Source organism: Lepidothrix coronata, unplaced genomic scaffold (assembly GCF_001604755.1).
Source record: "Lepidothrix coronata isolate B3197 unplaced genomic scaffold, Lepidothrix_coronata-1.0 Scaffold190, whole genome shotgun sequence".
Taxonomy (NCBI): Eukaryota; Metazoa; Chordata; class Aves; order Passeriformes; family Pipridae; genus Lepidothrix; species Lepidothrix coronata.
In genome coordinates this window covers 362,830-386,523 of record NW_016690370.1, presented here as the reverse complement: position 1 = coordinate 386,523, position 23,694 = coordinate 362,830, and the positions used below count along the sequence as shown (strand labels likewise).

General features: G+C 49.4%; 1 protein-coding gene across 3 annotated transcripts in view; it reads left to right on the top strand.

Moving 5' to 3' along the window:
- Window positions 1-23,401, top strand: part of VEPH1 (ventricular zone expressed PH domain containing 1) — a 61,124-nt gene extending 37,723 nt beyond the window's left edge. For 2 of the 3 annotated variants that reach the window (XM_017831410.1, XM_017831411.1), the window contains 5 exons: window positions 8,468-8,607; window positions 10,456-10,590; window positions 14,873-14,990; window positions 22,024-22,160; window positions 22,514-23,401. In XM_017831410.1, coding sequence (XP_017686899.1) covers window positions 8,468-8,607; window positions 10,456-10,590; window positions 14,873-14,990; window positions 22,024-22,160; window positions 22,514-22,750 — 767 coding nt within the window. In that variant the 3' untranslated portion in view covers window positions 22,751-23,401. The remainder of the gene's footprint in view (window positions 1-8,467; window positions 8,608-10,455; window positions 10,591-14,872; window positions 14,991-22,023; window positions 22,161-22,513) is intronic. The other variant, XM_017831412.1, reaches the window with a different exon arrangement.
- Window positions 23,402-23,694: the final 293 nt, after the last annotated feature.

The window sequence follows — 23,694 nt, the reverse complement described above, 5'->3', positions numbered from 1 at the left end:
TGAGAGTGAACAGCCTGCCTTTTGAAGGGCTGAGTGTTATGACCCTGCATTAATCAAATACCATATATTGAATATTTTAAATGTGTTACTCAGCTTCCTTTCTGCAGTGCCTACTATGATACATCCCAAACATGGGACTGTTTCTAAATTCATTCAAACTATTGTAATTTCCTGAAAATCCTCAACTAGCATTCTTAGGAAAATTCTTTGAGTAGGGACACATGTGCAGAGCAGGAGATTTATGTGACTCATTCTAAATCTGCTGAAGAAATGCAGCCTGGCTCAGTGCACGGGGGACAGCTTGGGTAATATTCCAGATATTGCATTAACCACTCCAAAAACTTGCAGTTCTTGGACTTCAGTGATTCCTAAACTCTAACAAGGCCCATTCAGATGTGTGGTTTACTTTTCAATGAGATGTTTTGGGGAAAAAAAATAATTAGAAAATATTCATATCCCATTTGGCTAATTTTCTGTTGGTCGTGGAGGAATCTGAGCTGGAAATTTGATATGCAAGACGTGAAAAATGTGAAAAGATAAGAACTGCTGAGCAATCCCTCATGAAACAGAGTATTTGAAGGAACTAGTGGCAAAGTGTGTTGCAAGGAAATAGCCCTGTGGTGAGCAAAGAAGGGCAGTGCACGTTCCCCACGCAGCCTTTCCTCACTCAGGCCTTTCTCGGCCTTTCAAGGGGCAGCTCCTGGAGCTCAACAGAGTGTTCATGTCAGTTGTAAGAATTCCTAAGGGATGATGGGCCAAGTTCTGTTCCCTTAACCAGAATTCCACCCCCTGCTCACATTTCTGGTGGTGGTGGCTGGGGCAGACTGTCTGGGAGGGGGGTGAATGCCCCATTGCTCAGCACCCAGACTGGGTGGCATCTCCAAAGGATCCTGTGCTGGGCAGGACAGAGGCCTGGGGGCCTTGGGGTGTATCCAGAATTCTCACGTAGGAACCCTGTCAGGTCTGGGCACTATGAGACAGTGGAGGGTGTCCCTGCCCATGGCAGGGGGTTGGAACTGGGTGGTCTTCAAGGTCTCTTCCCACCCAAACCGGTCTGTTGTTGTCTGCATTAATTGGAGCCTGAATTTGGAGGATAAAGGAGAAAATCAGAGACCTCCATGTGAAGAAAACTAGAGACTCCTCAGTCTGGAAAAGAGAGGGCTGATGGAGATTTGCAGTGTCTCGAATGGCAGAGCATTAACTGAGGGTGGCTCACTGTCTGCCCTGGTACAGGTGCTGGAGAACAAGCACTGAAGTTGTCAGAAGCAAATTCAAACCACACAAAATAGGCTCCTCTGCTCTGTAAAATTGTCTGTGATTTGCAAATTGGCTTTTTTACAATCGAGTCAGGCATTTGCTGTGCAGGTCTTAACCCTCACAGAACATTCGTGCTTTGCAGGCTGTGATTTTCAGTCTCCTTGTTGACTTACAAGCTTGTTGGATTTATACGATACGTCCCAGTTGATGTAATATCAGCTGAAGTGTTGGGTTTTACAGCTCTGAAGGGAGGCAGGTGAAGAACTGTCAGGGTGGATCCATGAACTGTCTGTGACAGTTTGAAGATGCCTCATAAAGACATTGAAAAATTGCCATGTCAGCTCTGTTATCTCATTTAAAAGTTGCTATTTTTGGCTGGATGTGCTTTGGGCAGAGGCAGAGTGTGAATGGGGTGATGATCCTACAGCAGGAGCACGGTTAGGGCTGGGCTGTTGGCCAGAAGGTCTTGCCCTAAGAAAATGGCAAAGTTGAGGGTGTTTCAAAGAGCAGAAAAGCTCCAACAGCACCCCAGACTCACATGTATAAGTGAATTTTTTGGGAGACTGCAGTCAGAGAGGGGATTTGAGCTGGGTCAGAAAGAAGGAACCCAAACCCACAAAAATCCATTTATTTGAGCTTGTTTCAGCTTGGGGCTGATGGTTTGGGTCAGTCCCTGCTTAGTTTGAAGCACTGTGCCCAGATCCACATCTCTGCCATACCTTCAGCAGTTTGAGGAATTCTTTTACATCATGTTTATCACTTTAATCCCCTTAATCCTCGGGATCTTTTCCTCAAAAAAAAAGGGAAAAACCCCACCATATTTGTCATACCCTTCAGCTTTCATGGAGTTAAGCAAATAGTTTTCATCAGCCCATATTTTTCCAGATGGTTTGTGATCCCGTATCTTATCGGTACCCCCAGGATCTTGCAGATTCCAGAGGCCCAGGCCGTGCCTCAGGAAATTCCTGAATGCTCCCAAGGTTGGTTATTGCTGTTCAGTGAGCACTGGGTGGGATTTCTGCTGCCCCAGTGGGACTGGGGTCCCTGTGGTTGAGATCAAGGTCCCCCAGTTTCCCCACTGGTTTTATTCGGTGCTGTCCAACAGGTCCTTCAGCCCTCCTGTTTTTCCATGTCTCCCAAACCCTTCTGGGGAGGTGGGGCTGGTGGTGATTGAAGTTGCTTTGAAAGGCTTTGGTGCAAGATGGAATCCCTGTATCGGGTGTTGTTATTACCTGGTCTGAGGGTGGGGAGGCCCTGGCACAGGTTGCCCAGAGAAGCTGTGGCTGCCCCATCCCTGGAAGTGTCCAAGGCCAGGTCGGACAGGGCTTGGAGCACCCTGGGCTAGTGGGAGGTGTCCCTGCCCATGGCAAGGGGGTGGCACCGGGTGACCTTTAGGGTCCCTCCAACCCAAACCATTCTGTGGTTCTCTGATGTTTCTATGATTACTGGTGTTAAGACCTGCCAGTGTTGGTTTTGGGAAGGGCACAGCACCCAGGTGGGAGCTGAGTCCTCCCAGTTTTACCTGGCGTGGCCCCCGTCACCCTGCAGGCAGCACAGGGCTCTGGAGCAGCTGCAGCCCCACCTGCCCCAGCCTTGCTGGCTCTCACCTTGACCCTCTACAGGTCAGAGGACTTTTGACCCGCTCTTGTTTCCCAGATGCACCGGGATGGTGGATCAGATCCATGGCCATGTGTATCCTGCCATTGGGAGGGGCTGCTTTCAGATGATTCCCAGACACAGGCTTGTACAGCTGCTGGGTTTGCTTATAATGAGGGAAATGTTTTCCACTGTAGTTCTGGTTGCTTTTTGACTAATTTGGATAAAAACACCCCCATTAATGCCAACAGCCCAGAGCTCTGAGTGTCGAGTGAGCTGTTGGAAGGAAGCACCTGACCATGTCTGTGTGTTGAGGATGCTGAGGGATTTGCCATCTCCAGTCTGCCCAGCCTCCTTTCGAAAGGATAGAGTCCAGGGAGATCGTGGAATGATTCCACCCTTGGTCACTGCAGCCACGTTCAAACACAACGTACTCCAGTGAAAAGTATTAGAGCCTTTTTCCAGCAGTAAGTCACTGCTGGCTCCTCGGTGCCATTCGGGAGGAAAAATATCCAGCAAACATTTCATGGGATTAATGACAGAATGCTGAAAGAGGAGGAGGCAGCAGGGGAAACAGGTTGCAGCATGCTGGCCCTAAATCTGGTAGTTATTATGTTTTATGGGGTACCGGGAGGTAATCGGGACCATATGACGGTGTGGATGGAAAGGCTCATTGCTCCCCTGCAGTGCTCACCCTGCACCGGCCTGAGGAATTCCAGCATTCCATGAGCCCAGCGTTGATTTGGAACAGATGGGCCTCTGGTCCTTCAGTGGGATCACAGAGCTGTGCAGGCTCAGGAGAGCGTTCCCAGAGAGCGGTGCTGGGGCCGCTGGGCCACAGCAAATAGGAGCTGGCTCTGAGTTCTGCAGGGCTGGTGTTCCAAAGGCATCCCATCCAGGAGGACAGGCAGTGGGAATGTGTGCTGACGCTCAGGATGGCCCCCGTGCTCATGGTGGTCCTCGTCAGACGGGGAAACTCCCCGGGGAGCGTAACGGGAACAGGGACAGCTCTGAACCTGCTGCCCCCACACACGTGGTGACAGACCCTGGGTGTGTCACTCCTGCCCTGGAAGCAGCACTTGGAACAGGCTGCTCTCCACATGGGCTTTGCCTGGGAAACTCCTGGGCGGGGCCATAAACAGGAGCACTTGGACTTTGATGGGGCTTGGAGCAACCTGGCATATGGAAAGTGTCCCTGCCCGTGGCAGGGGGTGGGATGGGATGGGATGAGTTTCAAGGGCCCTTCCAACCCAAACCAGTCTGTGACTCCATGACTTCGGAGCTTCTGGATTTGCCAGAGTTTGGGCTCTATGTGTTGGGTGCATTGTTGTACCTGTCCATACCCCATCCCAGCCCTGCCTTTTCCCTTGAGTTTTGTGTAACTTACTGGAGGTGAAATCTGCTGGATGGAGTTAAGGCATGCACACAAAGCTAGCAGTGGTAAAAACAATACAAATCAGCACTTCTTGAAGGTGGCTGCTCTAAAAATTACCCTTTTCTCCTATAAATGTATTTATTGTTTGCATACTTTGTGTAACCCAAACCGAAGAGATCAGGCAAAGGAAACTGAGGAAGCCGAAAAAGCTTAAAACCAAAATTTAAAAAGTCATATCCATTTCTTATTGGTTCCATGTTTATGTGTGGGTTTGATTCTATTTAGGAAATTTATGAGCATACTTCTCCTCCTATTAACAGATTTTATTTAACAGTGAAGGATTACCAATGCAAATCAAATAATGCATTGATTGTTCCCAGAACCAGTGACTCTGTACCCTCCTGGTTCAGCACAGCGTGTGGAGCTGGAATAAGCAACAATTAACAACTCTACTGACGTTCTTCTGGTTTTATTTTGTTCTTTTTTTCCCCAGGCACAACCACTTAGTTGTGAACTTTAAAATTGCAACATATATTCTCTTGTTTCCTGTAGGAAAAACAAGTTGTTGCTTATTCTCTTGCTAGAATTCAGAGACTTGCCAAGAGGCGGGAATGTTTCTTGACTAAGGAACATTTCCTTGGGGATCTTGACCAGCCATCTGGGCATTTGGTGCCTGTGTGGGGTTGGTTTGTGTCTTGTGTTGCTGCTCACATGTTCTTCATGTTCTAGAATCCTTCTCCTGTGTTACTTGGACTCTCCTTACAAGGCAAGCCCAGCCAGGCTGAGGAAGGAGGGGAACTTGGTAGATAGTGACAGGACAAAGGGCAGTGGTTTCAAGCTGCCACAGGCAGGGATAGATGGGATATTGGGAAGGAATTCTTTACTCAGAAGGTGGGGGTGGAACAGGATGGGCTTTAAGGTTCTTCCAACCCAAACCATTCCACGATCCTATAGACTCACCCTTCATGGAGAAGATGTTCCCAAGTGTCCCCAGCTGGTGCTGCCAGCGCTGCAGGGGAGCAGGATGGGGGTGCAGCAGGTCCAGTGCCTGGGGGATGTGAGGTGAGGAGCTGCTGGAGTGGGGGGTGCCCAGAGCCCTCCAACGCCTTGGCTGAGGTTTGCTCTGAGGTGCTCATCCATAGGGATAATTCCAAGTAACTGGATAAAACAGGCGTTTGTTGTGCCTGCTCAGTGTTACCCAGACCCTGAGCCAGAGGTCTGGCTTTGGTGCTGCTGAGATGAAGCAGAGACATGAACTCCCCTCCTTTGCTGAGTCCAAACGAGATCTCAGCCGCTCACACAGACTTCTCACCCCATAAACCCACCTTGCACAGAGCCCCTTGGCTGAGACAGGGGAGGTCCAGCCTGGGCTCCTTTCCACCTGGGTGGGGGTCACAGGCTGGGACCCCCTTTCCTCCCCATCAGTATGTTCTGGTGCATTGACAGGTGCCAGGGATTGTCCTGGCCCAGGCAAAGCCGTCGTATCCATGGTCCAGCTCCAGAGCTCACACCCAAAACAGCCACGAGACGAGTCTGTCTCTGGGATTTTGTCATTCCCTTTCCCTCAGCCTCCCCCTCTCTGAGCCCTGCAGTGCAGAAGTGCTATTCCAGTCACAGAGCCAGGGGATGAAATAAAGGGTGTTTCCACAAATCCTAATTCAGGTCAGATGGGACAGGTTACTCAGGGAAACAGAGGCTGGCATAAAAACCCTCCTTCAAATTTGCTTTCAGGATTTAGAATTGACAGGAGTTTTTAGAGTACAAAACTGGTTCTAAAGCCTGTAAAAGTGTAGCTTAAATGTGACCAACATAATAGGCTTAATGCCCTTGGGGAAGTCAGCTAATTTTTCCTTCCTCTCTCCCTTACATGCTTCTGACCATTTATTTTAAAGAGCTGCATATCCATCTTGACCATAATTTGGATTTCATTGCTTTAAATCACATCAAAAGGACCTTTAGTCACCACTGGATCACCAGCACTCGCCAGGACGTGCCTTGTGCTGGGGGAGCAGTTGCAGAGCAAGGAGGTTCTGGTGACAGGACCCTGTGTGTTGTATCTTACTGATATCCTGAAAGTTTCCTGGGACCCAATTAATCTTTCCTTACCAGGTGAATTTAGGGTGTGCAGTTACGTGTAATGGAATTACAGAGGGATTCAGGGAACTGAGTTGTCTCCACCTTCCCAGCCTGGGATTGTTTTTCTTTTTACCTTTTTTGCTAACTCAAGGCTGCAAGTGATTTGGTTCTGTTCTTCCTACCAAAAATGTTTTGGTTTGTTGTGAATAGGCCTTTTTATGCTGAATTATTTCTGCCTTATCGCTGAAATCCATGAGGATTACTCAAGGTGGACATTTTATCCATAGTGTTCATATAACTTGCCATGATGGACTGGGAGAAGTGTGAACCACACCTTACCTAGAACTGAGCCCACTTATGCACCTGTGTTTTAGGAAAGTCCAAAATGTATCTTAAACTGCACATTACACTGAGTTACAAGCAATTTGTAAACACTGCAATGATTTTAAAAGCACCTTTTTCCTTCTCATCCCTGGAAGTGTCCAAGGCCAGGCTGGACAGGGCTTGGATCAACCTGGGACAGTGGAAGGTGTCCCTGCCCAGGGGAGGGGAGTGGAATGGGATGGTCTTTAAGGTCCCTTCCCACCCAACTCATTCCACGATTCTGTGACTCTGCTGACACTGGGATAACTGAGATCAGCTCTTGTGTGTTGAAACTGGTAGTTCATTGCAAACGGTTGAAAAACACCCGCAGCAAGTTGGGCTCGTTCTCAGACATTGCCACACTCAGCACATCCAGCAGCAGGAACAGCTGTAACAGCCCCTCTCATGGCAGAGGTTTGCAGATTGTCTGGGCTGCAGGCTTTTTGCCCTTGGTATTGACAAATCAAGGCTGCTTTTTTCCAGGAACTTCCTGCTCAGCCAACCTTGGCTCCAGTGCTGGAGCTGATGTCGATTTTGGCACATGTTCTCAGCCTCAGAACCTTTCTCAGTGTCATCCACAAAGTCTTGCTAAGCAATTTCTTAAGGGTTTGTGTCTCTCCACACATCTTTGTCATTTTTTGTTCTGTGGTATTTAGGAACCTCCTTCACCCCCTTGTTGCCCAGAGAGGCTGTGGCTGCCCCATCCCTGGAAGTGTCCGAGGCCAGGTTGGATGGGGCTTGGAGCAACCTGGGACGGTAGAAGGTGTCCCTGCCCATGGTAGGGGGTGGGACTGGATGAGCTTTCAGGTCCCTCCCAACCCAAACCATTCTGGGATTCTGAGATTCCCAGTCCCACCTGGCACTGGGCACCTTTTCTCAGTTGTTACCAGAGGCTGGAGCCTCCCAGGCTGGTTTTTCTCCTGGCCATCTGGCCTCTCTGTAGCATTTTTGGCAGATTCCAACACCCTAGTTTTGAATTTTCTGCATTTTCAGTGACAATTTGACCACTGTTACTTTGTTCTGGTGACCCATCCCTTTGTACCTCTGGTAAACTCATTCCTCATGTCGTGATTTCATGTGAAATACTGCATTTATTTCATTTCTTTCCCGAGCTTTCACATCTTGGTTAGACGAAAATGTTGAAACCAAGTGTTCCAAGCTGGTCTGTGGCTGGACAGCCAGGCTGCCTCGTGCTCTCAGCCTCCCTTGCTGCTGACTCCTCTTGTCAGCAGGTCCAGAAACCACCTCCTGTCAGCCACGTTTGCTGAAAAGTCACAGCTCATTTTTCCAGTTAGGAGGTTTCCTTAGAGCACTTTATTCCTCCACCTTCCCCTCACAGTGACTCACCAGGGCAGCATGAGACTGTGAGTCAGCCCCTGCCCAGCTGGTGCTGGGGGTGACTCACCCTGGGGGGGCTGCGGGACAGTCCTGGCTCTGTGACCCCTTCCCAGTCCATCCCCCCACACGTGTGCTGAGCCTGCAGCTCTCTCCTGCACTGGCATCCAGGTCATCATCTAAGGAGCTCCTCCTTTTCTTTTCCGTGCCTTTTTCCCTTGGATAGCTGCTTGTTCCCGTTCACAGGGGCTATAAAATGACACCACTGTTGGAGGTAACAAAGAAGCCTCATTAGACTGAATTTCTCTCCTGCTTTGGGGGTGCAGACACAGCAGTGCCAAGGAGTGAGCCCCAAAGTGGAGCTGTCTGCCCACACACTGCGTGGCCACACCTGCCCTGGGAAGGGGCACTTTGGTTTCTCTCATTTCTGTGGGTGATTTTAATGTGCTTCATGTTTCTCCCCAGACACTGTCAGAAGCTGTGTAGCAAAGCTGTTCTTCAGCTGTCCCCTGAAGGGCCACTACTGCTTGTACAGCACGTCCAGCTTCACCCTGGTGAGCCGTCAGCCTCCCCTGTGGATCCACATCATGTTCCTCTTCCAGCAGGTGCGTGGGACACAAACCAGTGGCACCTCTGGGGCGTCCCTGTTGCACTTGGAAAAATGTTTAGGCATTAATCTCATTGAATACACTTCTAATTCACTGTAATATGTGACCCTCGTGATGCCTCAGACAGTCATTCAGCTGGGCTGAAGTGATTTTGCACTTTATGAGCTTTTGTATTTCTATTAATACCCCGAGTTCAAACCGGCTGGGGAGATTGCAAAGCCTGGGGATGAAAAAGTGGGACCAAACCACATTGTCCTCATTCAGGCAAAACTTCCAGCAAATCCCAGGTGCCTTGCAAGCCCCCAGGAGCATGGCAGTGGATTTTCAGGGCAGCAGAACCAACCCCCAGGCCGCAGGAGGAGGTTGGAGGTGCAGAACCCACTGGGATATTTTAGTGCACAAGTTTTGATGGAGTAGGATTTGTAAATCTGATCAGCACTGTTCTACCTCCCCTGAAGTGATTTTCTCGTGTTTAATACTCTTTCCAAGTACAGCCCAATATTTGGACATGTGTGGGATTTCCTGATAGGTTACAAATAGTATTAAACTGTAAGAGAAACCCCTACAATCCCACTTCAAGGTGAAACAGGTGAGTTTTGAGTTAAAATATAAGGCTCAGTTTTTTAACCTACGTAGAGCTGTTCATCCAGTTCATCCCACTCTAATTCAGCCTTGGAAACACCCAGGATTGATCCAAAATGTAACACATCCACAGCAAGGGATACTGCAAATTTAACAGCCCTGGTGGCTCTGCCCTGCGTGTATTCCTAGAAATAAGCACAAAAACTGCTTTTCAAAAACGCTGGTTAGTTAATTTGAAAAATATTAGTGAAGACTTACATCGTGTTTCGAAACCCTTGGATGGACATTGGGAAATTATCAGTGCAGGACAGCAGGATTAGGCTTGACGGGGTCGCTTAGAAAGAGGAGACAGAACGTCCATCCAGGAATCCTCCATTCAAAGGACGTTGCTCAGATTGTGAAATCAAATAGCTGTAGGGTGGAAAATCAGATTTCTTCGTGAGCTCTTGGCTCCTACCTGTAAATGCATTTTTTAATTCCAGGCTCATATAGTAGACACAGTAGAGACAGAAACATTTTGCTCTCTCAGCCACAGTGTTCTCGTAACATGGGCTTTGAGAGCAGTTTAGAACTGAAGAACTCAGTGGTGTTCAATTATGAGAATAATTCCAGGTGTAGAAGGTTGTGTCCTTTGACAGAGGGAGCTTTGGAGGGGAGAGCACCCAACTCAACAAGGTTTCATCTTGTTCTGTGAATGTCCCTGGGCTGAAAACCCCTGTACCCTGTGCTGAGCATGTTCGGGGGGGTTTTCCTCTCGCATTTTGTCCACTGTCTGTCCAGTGCAGGCACAAACATTGTCCTGTTACTCCTCCCTGCACAAAGACCGAGAGCTGAAGGAGGTCCAAACAAACATACACAAACCTGGAGTGGAGTGAAGCATCTCTTCCCACTGCCTGGTAAATGCCACATCTTCCCAAAGAGATGCACATCCCTGAGATCCCTGGGTCCTGGAGGCCAGTGCTGCTCAGGTGGTGAGAGATGAGCATTTCAAGGCAAAACCAGTGTGCAAGTTGTGCAGTGGTGGCTGGGAGATAATCCTTGGTGAGCCACAGACCTCAAAGACATGGAACACACAACCAATTTAAAAAGCCCCAGAGGAAATGGAATATTTGAGGGTGTATCTAATTGTGTGTCTATTGATCCATCAGAACTCCTTACCTGGAGCTGAACCAACCCCTGGTTACTCTCATGGCAAGGCCAAGATGTTCTTTGTTAATGGCCAAGCAAAAAATGCCTGAAATCCTGTTTTCACCATCTTTCCAGAGCTTGTTTGCAGAACCCTTGTCCATACAGAGCAATTCCGTGCAAGTCCTCAAGGCCCTGTGGGAGAAGACTCAGCTCAAGGGGACGCACAGCTTTGAAACTGCCATGATCCAGTCGACATTCCCCCACCAAAAGGTGAGAGTTTATTTTTCTCACAAATAAAAATGGTAAAAGGACTTTACCCTGCATTTTGGAACAGCTGTACAAAGACCTTTACAGTAACTACAGCGAGTCTTTGCTCCACAGAGGGTCCACAGGGGTGTTTTGTGCTGTTATTTGAAAGGTCTCCAGGCTCGTTCTCCATGTGAATTGCTCCCAAAGTGATGAAAATTAGGGATGCTGCCCATGGTTTTTTTCCTGCTCACAGCTTTCACCTCAAGATTCAGATTAGCTGCTGCTGTGGGGTGTTGGGCAGCTCCTGGGAAGTTCACCTGGTTAAACAGGGCCTTGGATTCTATGGAAATGATGGTGCGTACGTGTGCCATTCCTTGCCCCCCTCGGTTTAAAAGATTACTTGCTCAAAGCTGTTTACTGTCTCTGGGATTTCAGCGAGTGCTATTCCAAAGCTATTAATCAGACTTCTTGGAAAAGGCAGCTGGAGGATTGTAAAACAAATATCTATTTATTCCTGAGCGTCTCCATCCAGCTCAACGGGATGAAACGACTTGTCAAACGTGATTTTAAAATACTCTCTCTTGGAATATTGTGGGCATGGAGATGTCTCACGGAATAAGATTAAATTATCAAGGCTGTGGCTGATTTAAAACCAGGGGTTTTGTTAGAAACACCTTCTGAACCCCCAAGATAACGTTATGCTGAAGTGGGAACTCGTGCTGTGGCTTGTCAGAGGAGTGGGAGACCCCCACATGTGAGACCAGTTTTGGGGCCAGTTTTACTTAGACACAGTGGAGCTTGTGCTGAGTATTTTAGCTGCTGTTGAAATCCCAGCCTGACTCATCCAGAGGCATTAGAACAGCTTTGCTGCTCAACACTGGCTTAACTTGAGCCCGTGCCGAGATCTGCTCGTCAGAAGTCGGAGCTGGTGGAGTGTGAAGGAGCTTGGGGTGAATAAAGAGCTTAGGGAAGATTTCATGGCAGTCGTTGGGCAGATTGGATGTGCTGCACCAGGCACACAAAGTCTACAAAACACATCCAACACCCTGGCAATGGGATTAGTCTCCAGCACGTGGTTGCATAACCCTGTTAGTGCTCAGATACAAGTGTCTGGCCTATTTTGGGAACTCTCATCAGCCCACGACAGTCAGAGTATCTCTGAGTTCCCAAAATAGCAGAGCTGGGAAATGAGATCCTGATCTTCGCTGGGTGAATGAACCGAGCAGTGAATTGGGGTTGGGGAGCTTCCGAGCTGGGATTGGCCAACAGCCCTTGGGACAGTCGGGCAGATGGAACTCATCTGGCTTGGGAAGGGGTTTGTAAAGCTCAGTCTTGGGCTCCACAGTTTGCTGCTGGGTGTGCTTTCTGGTTTGGTTTAGTTTATTGACACAGAACCTGAGTTTGTTTGGGGTTTGTTTGTTGATAAGAATCCGAGTTTGTTTCTAGTGCAATTTCCATTCAGTTTTTTGAGAAAAGTACATTCCCAGAGTTTTCTGGGAATGACGTCTAGGACTGCCATAGAGAAGGTCTTCTTTGGCTTTTACATTCCCAAAAACTCTACCTGGGAAATTCCTGCCATGACCTAGTCCTTACTTTGCTTGACAAGCTCACCTTCTGCCATAATCTGAGTTTGTCATTTCAGAAGTTCCTCCCATTTGTAACAGAACTTCAAATACTGTGAATTATTTGACAAAATTATTGTAGTTGTTAATGCCAGTAGTTCAGGAAGCAAAATGCTGGGAGTGTGGTTGCTTCATTAAGTGCAGCACTTTTAACTGGAAATGTTTTGGAATCTGACAGTTCCAGTGCAGCATCAACATTGCCTGTTATATTTTACATTGAGTCTTATGCATTGTGTTATCAGAATTTGAGAAACCTGGTCTGTGAAAGGTTGCACTAGATGGTCTGTAAGGTCCCTTCCAACTCAAACCATTCTGTGATGATGATGATGAATTTCTGTGAGCACGTGAGGAAGGTTTGACCCCCAGCACTCAACAGGAACGACGGTGCCACAACACTGCTCTGCCATCACTTCATGTTCGTCCTCTGCTCCTGTGTCTAATCCAGAATATGTTAATTTATTCTTTTTCCCAGTTGTGGACTCTAAAGCATTTTTCAAACCTGGAGAAAAATCCATTACATCAGTGCTTTATTCCAGACTAAATTCTGAGAAATGTTTTCAGATTTCCGTCACCGCCCGCGACTCCCGAGGTTGGCCCAGACCCGCGGCGAGTACCTGGCTCACACAGAGCACGCTGTGCTTCGCTGGGCAGCCTCTTCGTGCCACAAAGAAATATTTATCCAACAGGGCTTAGGATGTGCCAGAAGCAAAGCACTTCCAGATGTACATCCTTCCAGATTTCCGTTCGGTTGCTTCACAGCTCTTTATCAAAGGCCGCGGGGCCGCGTTGCGCAGCCGGGGCCGGGCTGGAGCTCGGGGCTGGCTCTTTGTGCTGCCTCACGTGGGGCAGAGCAGGGAGATGGGGATGCTTTACGAGCCCCATGTGATGCCCTCAGAGAGCCTTTTGTTGCTCAGCCTGGCGAGAGCAGAGCTCACATTTCTGAGCCGTTGTTCGCACTGTCCCTCCCTTTCCCCGTCGCTGTCTCAGAACAAGCTCCACGTTTGCACAATGGACTCACTGAAGTTTCCAAGATTATGGGGCAGGGGGGTGAGATAAATCTCTCCTCTCCAATTAGGCTTTTCCCCCATGCTTCCGCTCCTGAAATAAGTGGCTTATTGCAGGGGATTTCAAGCGTGCTCGAGTACAGAGGGGAGAGGCCAGATTGGTGCCCTGATATTTCACTGGTATTTGCTCTCTTTCAGGCCACAGTTGGCTCAGTGCAAACACTGTCAGATTTTTTCACGGGATGGGGAAGCTCCCAGGCTTTCTGTCCAGCCTGTCCCCATGTCCTAGAATGTGCTGCACAGACCCAGGGAGGGCAATGCCATCATTTTGCCCAGTTGTGCCCTCCAAGGTGCCACAGCAGGAGGTTGGGGCACATCGGGGGTAGGACAAGTCACTGACCGTGCCCTGCTCCCTCTGCTATGCTAAAGTTTGTCTAAAAAGGCTGGAATTGGACAACTGCATCCTCTGCAGAGCCTTGCTCAGTGTGATGGACTAATGGCCCTGGCAAGGGATGGTGTTTTCCCCACTGACTGCATAAATCCGTGTTTTCCTTGGGCTGCAGCTTGGGGTGTTGCAGACCTGTGGAGACCCTACACAAACAGGGTTTTCTGGGCAGTGCTGGCAATGCCCTTCGTGTTTGCAGTGAGTAACTTGGCTGGTGTTATTTAACACCAACGTTTGTTTAGGTGTGAGATCAGAATTGCTTTCAAAATGAAAATAAAATACACTGAATTATACACTGTTATTAATGACCTCAAAATGAGTATCCTCTGGCTTTTCCCATACTCACAGGTGCAAGTCTATGTTATGTAGGTTCCTCTGAGCAAGTCATATGTTCACTTCTCTTTGGGGATTCACAGTCCTGCTTCCCTGGCTTGTCACCCCTGCTCTGATGGGAGATCTGGAGGGACAGGAGGGAGTGCCCAGCACTGCATTGTGTCAGCAGAGGCCACAACCTTCTGGAGCATTGAAAAAACCCTGGGGATAACAGAAACATGGAATTGTTTAGGTTGGAAAAACCCTCTAAGACCATCAAGTCCAACCATCCCCAGCACTGCCAAGGCCACCACTGACCCCTGTCCCCAAGTGCCACATCCACAGGGCTTTTAAATCCCTTCAGGGATGGGGATCCACCCCTGCCCTGGGCAGCTGTGCCAGGGCTGGACAGCCCTTTCCATGAAGAACTTTTCCTTAATATCCAACTTAAACCTCCCATTGTACAACTTGAGGCCATTCCCTCTCCTCCTGTCCCTTGTTCCCTGGGAGCAGAGCCCGAACCCCCCCCAGCTCCCCCCTCCTGTCAGGGAGTTGCAGAGCCAGAAGGTCCCCCCTGAGCCTCCTTTTCTCCAGGCTGAGCCCCCCCAGCTCCCTCAGCTGCTCCCCATCACACTTGTGCTCTGAGGTTGGGGAACGTGCCGGGCTGCGCTGCTGAGGAGGCAAAAGAAACCCCATTCTCTGCCTCCCACAGACCAATCTATGATTTATACATCAGCTGCTACTGATGGTGGGGAGAGAGACACGTCCTGCTGAGCACATTGGCCCTGGCAGGTTGTCCATCCACAGCAGACACGGGAAGGGCCCTCGCTGTGAGTCCCTCTGGGCTTTGGGGTTATGAGCTGTTGGCTTGCAGTGCTTCACCTCCTGAGTGAGTTTGGTTTCTCTCATTCTTGGCCCAGGACCTGGACCACGTCCAGATGCACCTGGAAGAAGTGAGGTTCTTTGATCTGTTTGGCTACAGCGAGGAGGCAGGAGCTTGGCAGTGCTTCATGTGCAATAACCCCGAGAAGGCAACAGGTACGTGGGCAGGTCCAGCCCCTGCCACTGGTGAGGGGGTGTGGGGAGGGGGGAGGATGGAGGGAGTGAAGCTCATCTCTGGTGGTGGTGGCAAGTGTTGGGGAAAAGGGAAACCAAACTTTCCAGTGGCTCTTTTAATTGGAATTCTCCATTACCCTCCTCTCGGTTTCTCCGATGAGAGAGGCAAGCACAGACCTGCCCTGGTGTGTGCCCAGTCCAGAAATAACAGCCAGAATGCTTCAGCTGTGTTGGAAAAGAGGGGCAGTGGAAAACAGGCAAACAGACTTTTTCCCAGGTAGAAGATCCTGGTGAGCTGTTTTGAAGCTCTCTGGCCCTCACGTGTTTTAAATCAGTGCACTGAAACACAGAGGAATGGCTTGTTCTTAGGTGGGTTTTGCCACTCTCTAAAAATCTGCCCAGTTCTGGCCAAGAATTTGGAATATTTTGGTCAAGCCTTTGAATAATTGGATTTTTCAGCTATTTAACAACTCTCTTTGTACTCCTCAGTGAGTCTTGCAAGGGTGGCACAGCCCCTGCTGCAGGCCAGGCTGCCCCTGCTCTTTCCGTGGGGCTTGAGCACCTTCCTCCTTCCACAACTCCCATGGGACTCGATAGCCACAAGAGAAATCACACTTTGAGCCAAAATTTCACATCCACAGTGGTCTGAGTGTGGTTTGTCCCTCACACCAGTGACAGACGGGTGTCAGGCTGCAAGGGAAAGGAGTCTCCTGCTTAAAATGTCAAGGCTTCATGAAACAGCTTCGGGCTGAATTTCCAAAGGCATTTAACTGGTCCAAAGAGGAGTGTTTGGACAGTGGGCCCAGGCACAGGGTGGGATTCTTGGGGTGTCCTGTGAAGGCCCAGAAGTCAGAGAGAGGGGGAGTCCCCATCCCTGGTGGGATTTAAAAAGTGAGTAAATGTGGCATTTCACAATATGATTTAGTTGACATGGTGGTGTCAGTCAAAGGTTGGACTTGATCCTGGAAGTCTTTTCCAACCTTTATGATTCTCTGATTCTATGATTAATGCAGCCAAAGCTCTGCCATCCAGCCTGAACAGGTTCCACCCAGCAGTGGAGCTGTTCTGTGCTTCCCAAGAAGTGCCAAAATCCCCCCTCTCTGGAGATGTGTGAGGCAGGAGAAGACTAATAAACATCAGCACCCACAAAATCCCCATTTCCCCTTTGCTTTGGAGCCAGGGCTGAGTTCAGGGATGCCTTTGAGGATGGGCAGGAGCAGGAGGAATGGGCACAGAATATTTTTGGGTGGTAACTGTCCTTTTTATGGGCAATGACTCTCTGTCTCAGTTTAAAGATAACTTTGTAAGAAAGGCACATTGTGAATATATCATGATTTGCTTCTCTGCTCCAAAGGCCTTTAGAAGGCCAAGGAAATAAAGTCTTGAATGGGCCATGTGAAAACTCAGGAAAGGAACATGGAAGGTAGAGCTCAGTGGAATAAAATCTGCAGGGAATGGCAAATTCCCCTCTGTATTGGTGAGGGGGAGCTGTGGCAGCTGGGAAGAGTCCAGAGTGGGACCCTCCGGGGTTTTTCTGGATTTATAAGATCTGACACAAGAAAGACGATTTTAAGGTCTCCTTGGCTTGATGAGGAATGTGAAGGCTGTGAAACATCTTTTATTTTCATTTCAGAGTGGGACAGACACTCTGAAACCCCAAATACTTTTGAAAGACAAGACAGTAATTTCTTCCTCTCAGCAATGCAGTTTAGCAACCTAATTCTTCTTGGAGAAGGAATTCAGAGGCAAATTCTTTTTCTATTATTGTCTTCTGGTTTCTGTTCATGTGGGGTTTTGTTGCATTTTTTTGGATGCTGTGTTGCAAGATGCCTTTTATCCTCCAGACTTGGGCAAGCATTTTGTCCTAAGGCCTTGACCTTGGGATGCCCAGAGAAGCTGTGGCTGCCCCAGCCCTGGAAGTGTCCAAGGCCAGGTTGGATGGGGCTTGGAGCAACCTGGGATAGAGGAAGGTGTCCCCGCCCATGGCAGGGGGTGGCACTGGATGGGTTTTAAGGTCCCTCCCAACCCAAACCATTCCATGATACTGTGATCACTGACTTTTTGGCGGATTTTTGGAGCTGGACTACACTTGGAGGCTGATCCTGTGTGGAAAGAGCCAGTTATGCTTCAGCAACTTGCTGGATGAACCCACAGTGGCAACGAACCCAGAGAAAGTTGGAGTATTTCTCATGCATTCCTTTGGTTGCAAAGCATGTCTTGTGCAACCATACATTTCCAGAGGTGCTGTTAAATCATCTCAAATTGGTTTTCCCTGCCACTGAGGAAGAGCATTCCCACAAATCGTCCTCAAACACACGTACGTGCCCTGGTCTCAGGGGCAGGAAAACCAGCCTACACTATTATTTGCTTAAGTTATGGACATTCAGGCACAGTCACAAGGCATTGGAATGCTGGTAAACTGAGAATTCCTCTCCTTAGGAAGAGCTGGTTGTTGGGAGCCTCATTTCAACACAACCCCCTGTTGACAGTTGGCTTCACGAGCTCTGGCACAAAACAATTCTGGAAAACCACTTGCCGGGCAGTGAGGGAGTTGCAGCACATTCCCTGCTCTGGAATCCTGCAGAGCCACGGCAGAAACCCCTGGGGGTTGCACCAGAGCCCTCGTGCTCGTGGGCAATGATTGGGGTGAAACTGAGGGGGTTTGGTGAATTCCTGTGCAGGGACACCCTGTGCTGGGTCAGGAACTGGCTGGAGGGCCGGGCTCAGAGAGTGGTGGTGAATGGTGCTGCATCCAGTTGGCAGCTGGTCACCAGTGGTGTCCCCCAGGGATCTGTGTTGGGCCCAGTTCTGTTTAATATCTTATCGATGATTTAGATGAGGGAATTGAGTCCATCATCAGCAAATTTGCAGATGACACCAAGCTGGGGGGGAGTGTGGATCAGCTGGAAGGCAGGAGGGCTCTGCAGAGGGACCTGGATAGGTTGGAGAGTTGGGCTGATTCCAACGGGATGAGGTTCAACCAGGCCAAGGGCCAGGTCCTGCACTTTGGCCATGACAACCCCTGGCAGCTCCAGGCTGGGACAGAGTGGCTGGAGAGCAGCCAGGCAGGAAGGGAGCTGGGAGTGGGGATGGACAGGAAGCTGAACAGGAGCCAGAGTGTGCCCAGGTGGCCAAGAGGGCCAATGGATCCTGGCTTGGCTCAGGAACAGTGTGGCCAACAGGTCCAAGGAAGTGATTCTGCCCCTGGACTCAGCGCTGGTGAGGCCACCCCTGGAGTGCTGTGTCCAGTTCTGGGCCCTCAGCTCAGGAAGGACATGGAGGGGCTGGAGCAGGTCCAGAGGAGAGCAACGAGGCTGGGGAAGGGACTGGAGCACAAGTGCTGTGAGGAGAGGCTGAGGGAGCTGGGGGTGTTCAGCCTGGAGAAGAGGAGGCTCAGGGGAGACCTCCTCACTCTCTGCAACTCCCTGACAGGAGGGGGGAGCCGGGGGGGGTTGGGCTCTTTTCCCAGGCAATGATCAGCAAGACAAGAGGGCTCGGTCTTCAGCTGTGCCAGGGGAGGTTTAGGTTGGATATTAGAAAGAATTTCTTTGCAGAGAGGGTGCTCAGCCATTGGAATGGGCTGCCCAGGGAGGGGGTGGATTCTCCATCCCTGGAGATGTTTAAGATGAGATTGGATGTGACATCAGTGCCATGGGCTGGGAACCACAGCGGGGTTGGATCAAGGGTTGGACTTGATGATCTTGGATGTCCCTTCCAACCCAGCTGATTCTGTGATTCTATAATTCTCTGGAAAAAAGCAATTCCCTGGGATAAGCCCCCACTGGAGTAACTTGTGGATACATCTCTCTCCCTCCAGCAGTGGGGATCACACAGGGACCCAGAGAGCCCAGCTGTGACACTCACTTGGAAATCACCGAAAGTGGCATTTGGTGCCGTGTTCTCTCCAGCAAAACCCAGTGTGATGATTCGTGGAAGAGAGGATCCATATTCCCTGGGGTTAACTGCATTTCTCTGCCACACATTCCATTCTTTCAAGTTCATAGGAGTTTATTATCGTTGAGATCATTCATGAATTCTTGTGGAGGATTTTATGTTTCACCAAATGCAAGATTTAATGCTTTGGGGTTTATCTGTCTCATCTTGGAAGAGTTTGGAGGGTTTTTCACTTTTTATTCAGTGCCCAAACTACTTAAAGCTGGATGTGCTGAAATTCTGCAGAGAAAGCAAGACAGAACATGGGAAATAATTCCAACAGACACATCAAACAGGAACTATTCAGGGTTAAATTGGAGTTGGTGTCTCTACATTAAGATGCTTTAAGAACTGGATATTTCAAGACCTTTAGATATTTCATGACCTTTTCAAACCAAAAAAGGAGAAATTTAGATGGGATATTGGGAAGAAATTCCTCCCTGTGAGGGTGGTGAGGCCCTGGCACAGGGACTGGATGAGCTTTAATGTCCCTTCCCACCCAAACCAGCCTGTTGTTCTGTATTATACTAAATAATTTTTGATTTTGACTTTGGGTGATAGTTTTTGCCTTATTATGTGTTCTGAAGAAAAAAAGAAAAGTAATCATAAATATAAAGTAAATATAACCTTTGGAACTTTTAATTTCTTTTTCCAAGCTAAAGATCCCATGGTCCACGTCAAGGTGCCACCACACAGAGGGATTTCAAACCCAGCCTAGGGACCACCTAGGCTGACCTAAACAGCAAGGAATCCTGCCCAATAATGCTGATATCAAAGAAGGGTTTTCTCTTTGATCTCTATCTTTTTGCGTGTTTTTCTAAAGATGTCTAAACCTGATTTTTAGAAGTCAAGTGAAGGAGAACCCATGACATGCCCAGACTGTTGCTCAGGTGATTTAACCACATGTCAGACTAGAAATAATCCCACTTTTTATCTGTAACCACTGCACCACTTTATGCCCTTCCCTGCTCTGCAGAAAATCGTTGTTTGTAGAATTTATTGTGCCACATCTTGATGTTTGCTTGGGCAAATTAAGGAGAATACACTTTATTATTTGTTTCCCATGATATGAATAATCATAGGGAATGTCAGTCTTAAATTACTCTTCAGTCACTTTCTATTTGTCCTTGTTCATGCAAGGGGAAGAAATCAAAACTGGCTCTTCCTGGGGTGTGGGGGGGGGGAGGCAAGAGGCACAAATTGGAACAGGAGAGGTTCAGACTTCCCACAAAGGGAAACTTTCCCACCACGAGGGTGACCAAGCATTGGAACAGTTTGCCCAGAGATGTTGTTGAGATTTATCAAGTCCAGGATGGATAAATCCATGGGCAGCTCAGTGTGACCCCAGAGGGGACCTCGCTTGGAGCAGGGGGTTGGGGGAGAGACCCCCTGAGCTCCCCTCCAGCTGAATTATCCTGTGGTTCTGTGAAGTCAACCACAAGGAAAATAAGCAGAAGAGCTTAGAAAAATATTGGAAAAGAGCTTTATTCTTATCTTTCATGAATCTTTCTCTTCTAATCAGCCCCTCAGACACACTGGCATCAGATTCATTACAACCACTGACATCAGAAATCCCCATGGGCTTCTTTGTGGATGCACAGGAGAAGTGCTCTGTTAGCACTGCCTAAAGTCCTTAAAGAGAGATCAACATTTCTGATTTTGAAAGATTTTGGCCATAAAAATTCACTTTAGGCCAAAATTGCACATTCACTTCCTTTCTCATGTTGTGCTCCTGACCACAAACTATCTCAGCATCTTCTGGTCCCTGAACCTTTTGTGCTTTACACCTTCTTAGTTGGGGTTAGAGCACATCCCTACTGCACTGGAATCAGATGGATGGTGTTCCTGTCAGACCAAGAGCCAGGTAGAGAACAATATTTAACACAGTTGCACAGTGTTTATTAGGGGGGACACTGTAAAACGTGGGTCTGCCCCACTAGCAAGCGTGTGGTGAGACAGGGCAGCCCCAAACCAGCTCCCTGGTAAATCTGGGCCATTTTGCAGTGACAAAAGTTATGCAAAAAGAAAACAACCCTCTGCTTTGCTTTATCCCATGGTGTGACCCAACACACCAGTGCTGGCATGAAAATATATGGAAGAGAGTTGTGGAGTTACGTGGAGCAGAGCACGACCCGGTTCTGTGGTAGAAACCCCAGCTGCAGTTCCCCACCGGCACTGGGGCTTTGCCAACCCCCTTTTCATTCATCCCTCTCCTTCCAAACACTCCCCATCCACAGAGACAGAAATATTTATGGTCTTTCCTGAGGAAATTGCTCCAGTCCCCCCTGCAGCCCCCCTGCCAACATAAACAACAGCAGGGAGAGGACACGGCCTTTATCTGCATCTGATGTGTTGTGGTGGTGTTTGATTTCCCTCTTCCAGGTGGGAGGGAGGTGCCCAAAAAGCCATAAAGCCCAAGGCACTGCCTTGGGTGGCTGCACTTGGCCACCCCACTCACCTCCATCCTCACCAAGCCCCTGGGCTCCCAGAGCCTCGCGCCCAGATGACAACAAACACTTCCAAGGAAAAGCGTTGCTGGACAAACTGAGGCTGAGGGGTGGGAGAACAGCCAGGGGCCAACTGACCGTCTGACAGATGCTGGGATGGGCTCCAAGTCAAACATCCCATCAAAAACCATCCGTTCTCAGTCTGCCTGTGCCTTGGGCTGCCCCCAGTCTGGCTGATCCTCCCTGTCCTGGCTATCGGTGTAAAAATAGAAGAGAAAGGGAAAAGAAACCCAGAGGAGATATTGGGGTGATGGCTTCAAACTGCCAGAGGGCAGGGTGAGATGGATACTGGGGAGAAATTCTCCCTGGGAGGGTGGGGAAGCCTTGGCACAGGGGAAGCTGTGGCTGCCCCTGGATCCCTGGAAGTGTCCAAGGCCAGGTTGGATGGGGCTTGGAGCAACCTGGGCTAGTGGAAGTTGTCCCTGCCCATGGCAGGGGGTGGCACTGGATGAATGCTGGAGGTTGGGAAAATGAGGAAGGCAAAAGAACCTTCCTGCAGCCTGGCACGGGCCTGGATTTTGGCTGGGAGAAAGGGAGGGCAGGACTGACCCCTGGCTGTGTGTTCACCTCCCCAGTTGTGAACCAGGACGGCCAACCCCTGATCGAAGGGAAGCTGAAGGAGAAGCAGGTCCGGTGGAAGTTCATCAAGAGGTGGAAAACTCGCTACTTCACCCTGGCTGGCAACCAGCTGCTGTTCCGGAAGGGAAAGTCTGTGAGTCAGAGACCATCCCTTTGGTGTCTCCCTTTCCCTGCTCCCCAACACCATTTCCAGAGGGTTTCACTTTGCCTGTGGTACTTTTGCCACTTGCAGAGTGCGTGGCAGGGACAGCCGGGGATGGAACAGCCCCAGCCAACGTCCTGCACGGGAGCTGTTGGTGGTGGGTCCTCAAGTTTCCGGGGCCTTAAAGACCATCTCCACCCCCTGCCATGGGCAGGGACACCTTCCACTAGCCCAGGTTGCTCCAAGCCCCCTGCAGCCCGGCCTTGGACACTTCCAAGGGGTGTCAGATGAGATGGTGGGTGGCTCACCCCGGGTAACTGAGCTCTGTCCCCACTGTGTTCCAGAAGGACGACCCCGACGAGAGCCCCATCGAGCTCAGCAAGGTGCAGAGTGTCAAAGTGGTGGCGCGGAAGCGGCGGGACCGGAGCCTGCCCCGGGCCTTCGAGATCTTCACGGAGAGCAGGAGTTACGTGCTGAAGGCGCAGGACGAGCGCCGGGCGGGGCAGTGGCTGCAGTGCCTCAACGTGGCCGTGGCGCAGGCGCGGCAGCGCGACAGCCACGAGGCCACCACCTACCTGTAGCTCTGCTGCCACCACACCTGGGACAGGGTCCCTCACCTCCCAGCCCCAGCTCCTGCCCCCCGGGGACCCGTGGGGAGACCTGGTTTGCAGAGGGGGCCGTCGGTGACAGCACTGGGTGAGTGGTGCCTGCCCGCCCTGGCACGGGGACATTGGTGGTGTGGGAGCAGCTTCCACCTTCTCGTGGGAAATCCAGGGGTTTTTTAGCTCAGCCCAATGTCCTGAAATACAGGGAATGTGATTAGAAACAGCCTGGACCCCAACCCCTCAGCCTGTGCCCAGGTCTGGGTGGCTGCTGACGCTGTCGGGAGCATTCCAGGCCTAAGGACCTTCTGTTTCCCTCAGTCGCTTGGATGGAAAAAGTTAATTTTCTTTATTATTTAATCCCAGTGGACTTCATCCTTTTGCTGTTTATATGTGTCTGTGCTGCTTCTTTCAGGTTTAAACTGGGCAAATCTGAAAGATTTCACACTGCTGGGAAATGATTTAAAATATTTAACTGTTTCGATTTTCCCTCTTTTTCCTGCTTTTGCTCCCCTTCGTAACTGAATGTAATTTTTAAATTCTATTTCCCCTTTTTTTGTTTTAAATTGTCTTCTCTGACTGTAACTCTTCAAAATTTCTCCAAACCTGAAAAATTCCCAGTTTGCTTGATTTTCTTTGTTGCTTTCAATTGATTCCAAAGTGAAGGAAGTACTGCAGGAGAGACTGAAAGCAAAAGGGGGGGGAGGAATGAGAAGTCTGCCAGTGAAGAAATTAACTCAGAGATCAGTCAAGGCTGAGCAGAAATAAAATTTGAAAATTTCCAACCTAGAAAAACGTATATATTGCAAAAAACAGTTGTTGCCAAAAAGGTGGGAAAATCAGGAAAAGCTGCTTTTTGCTGTAACATGTTCCTTGCACTTGGTGGCAGAAGGAGCCCACTGGTGTTTGGCAGCTCCTGGCAG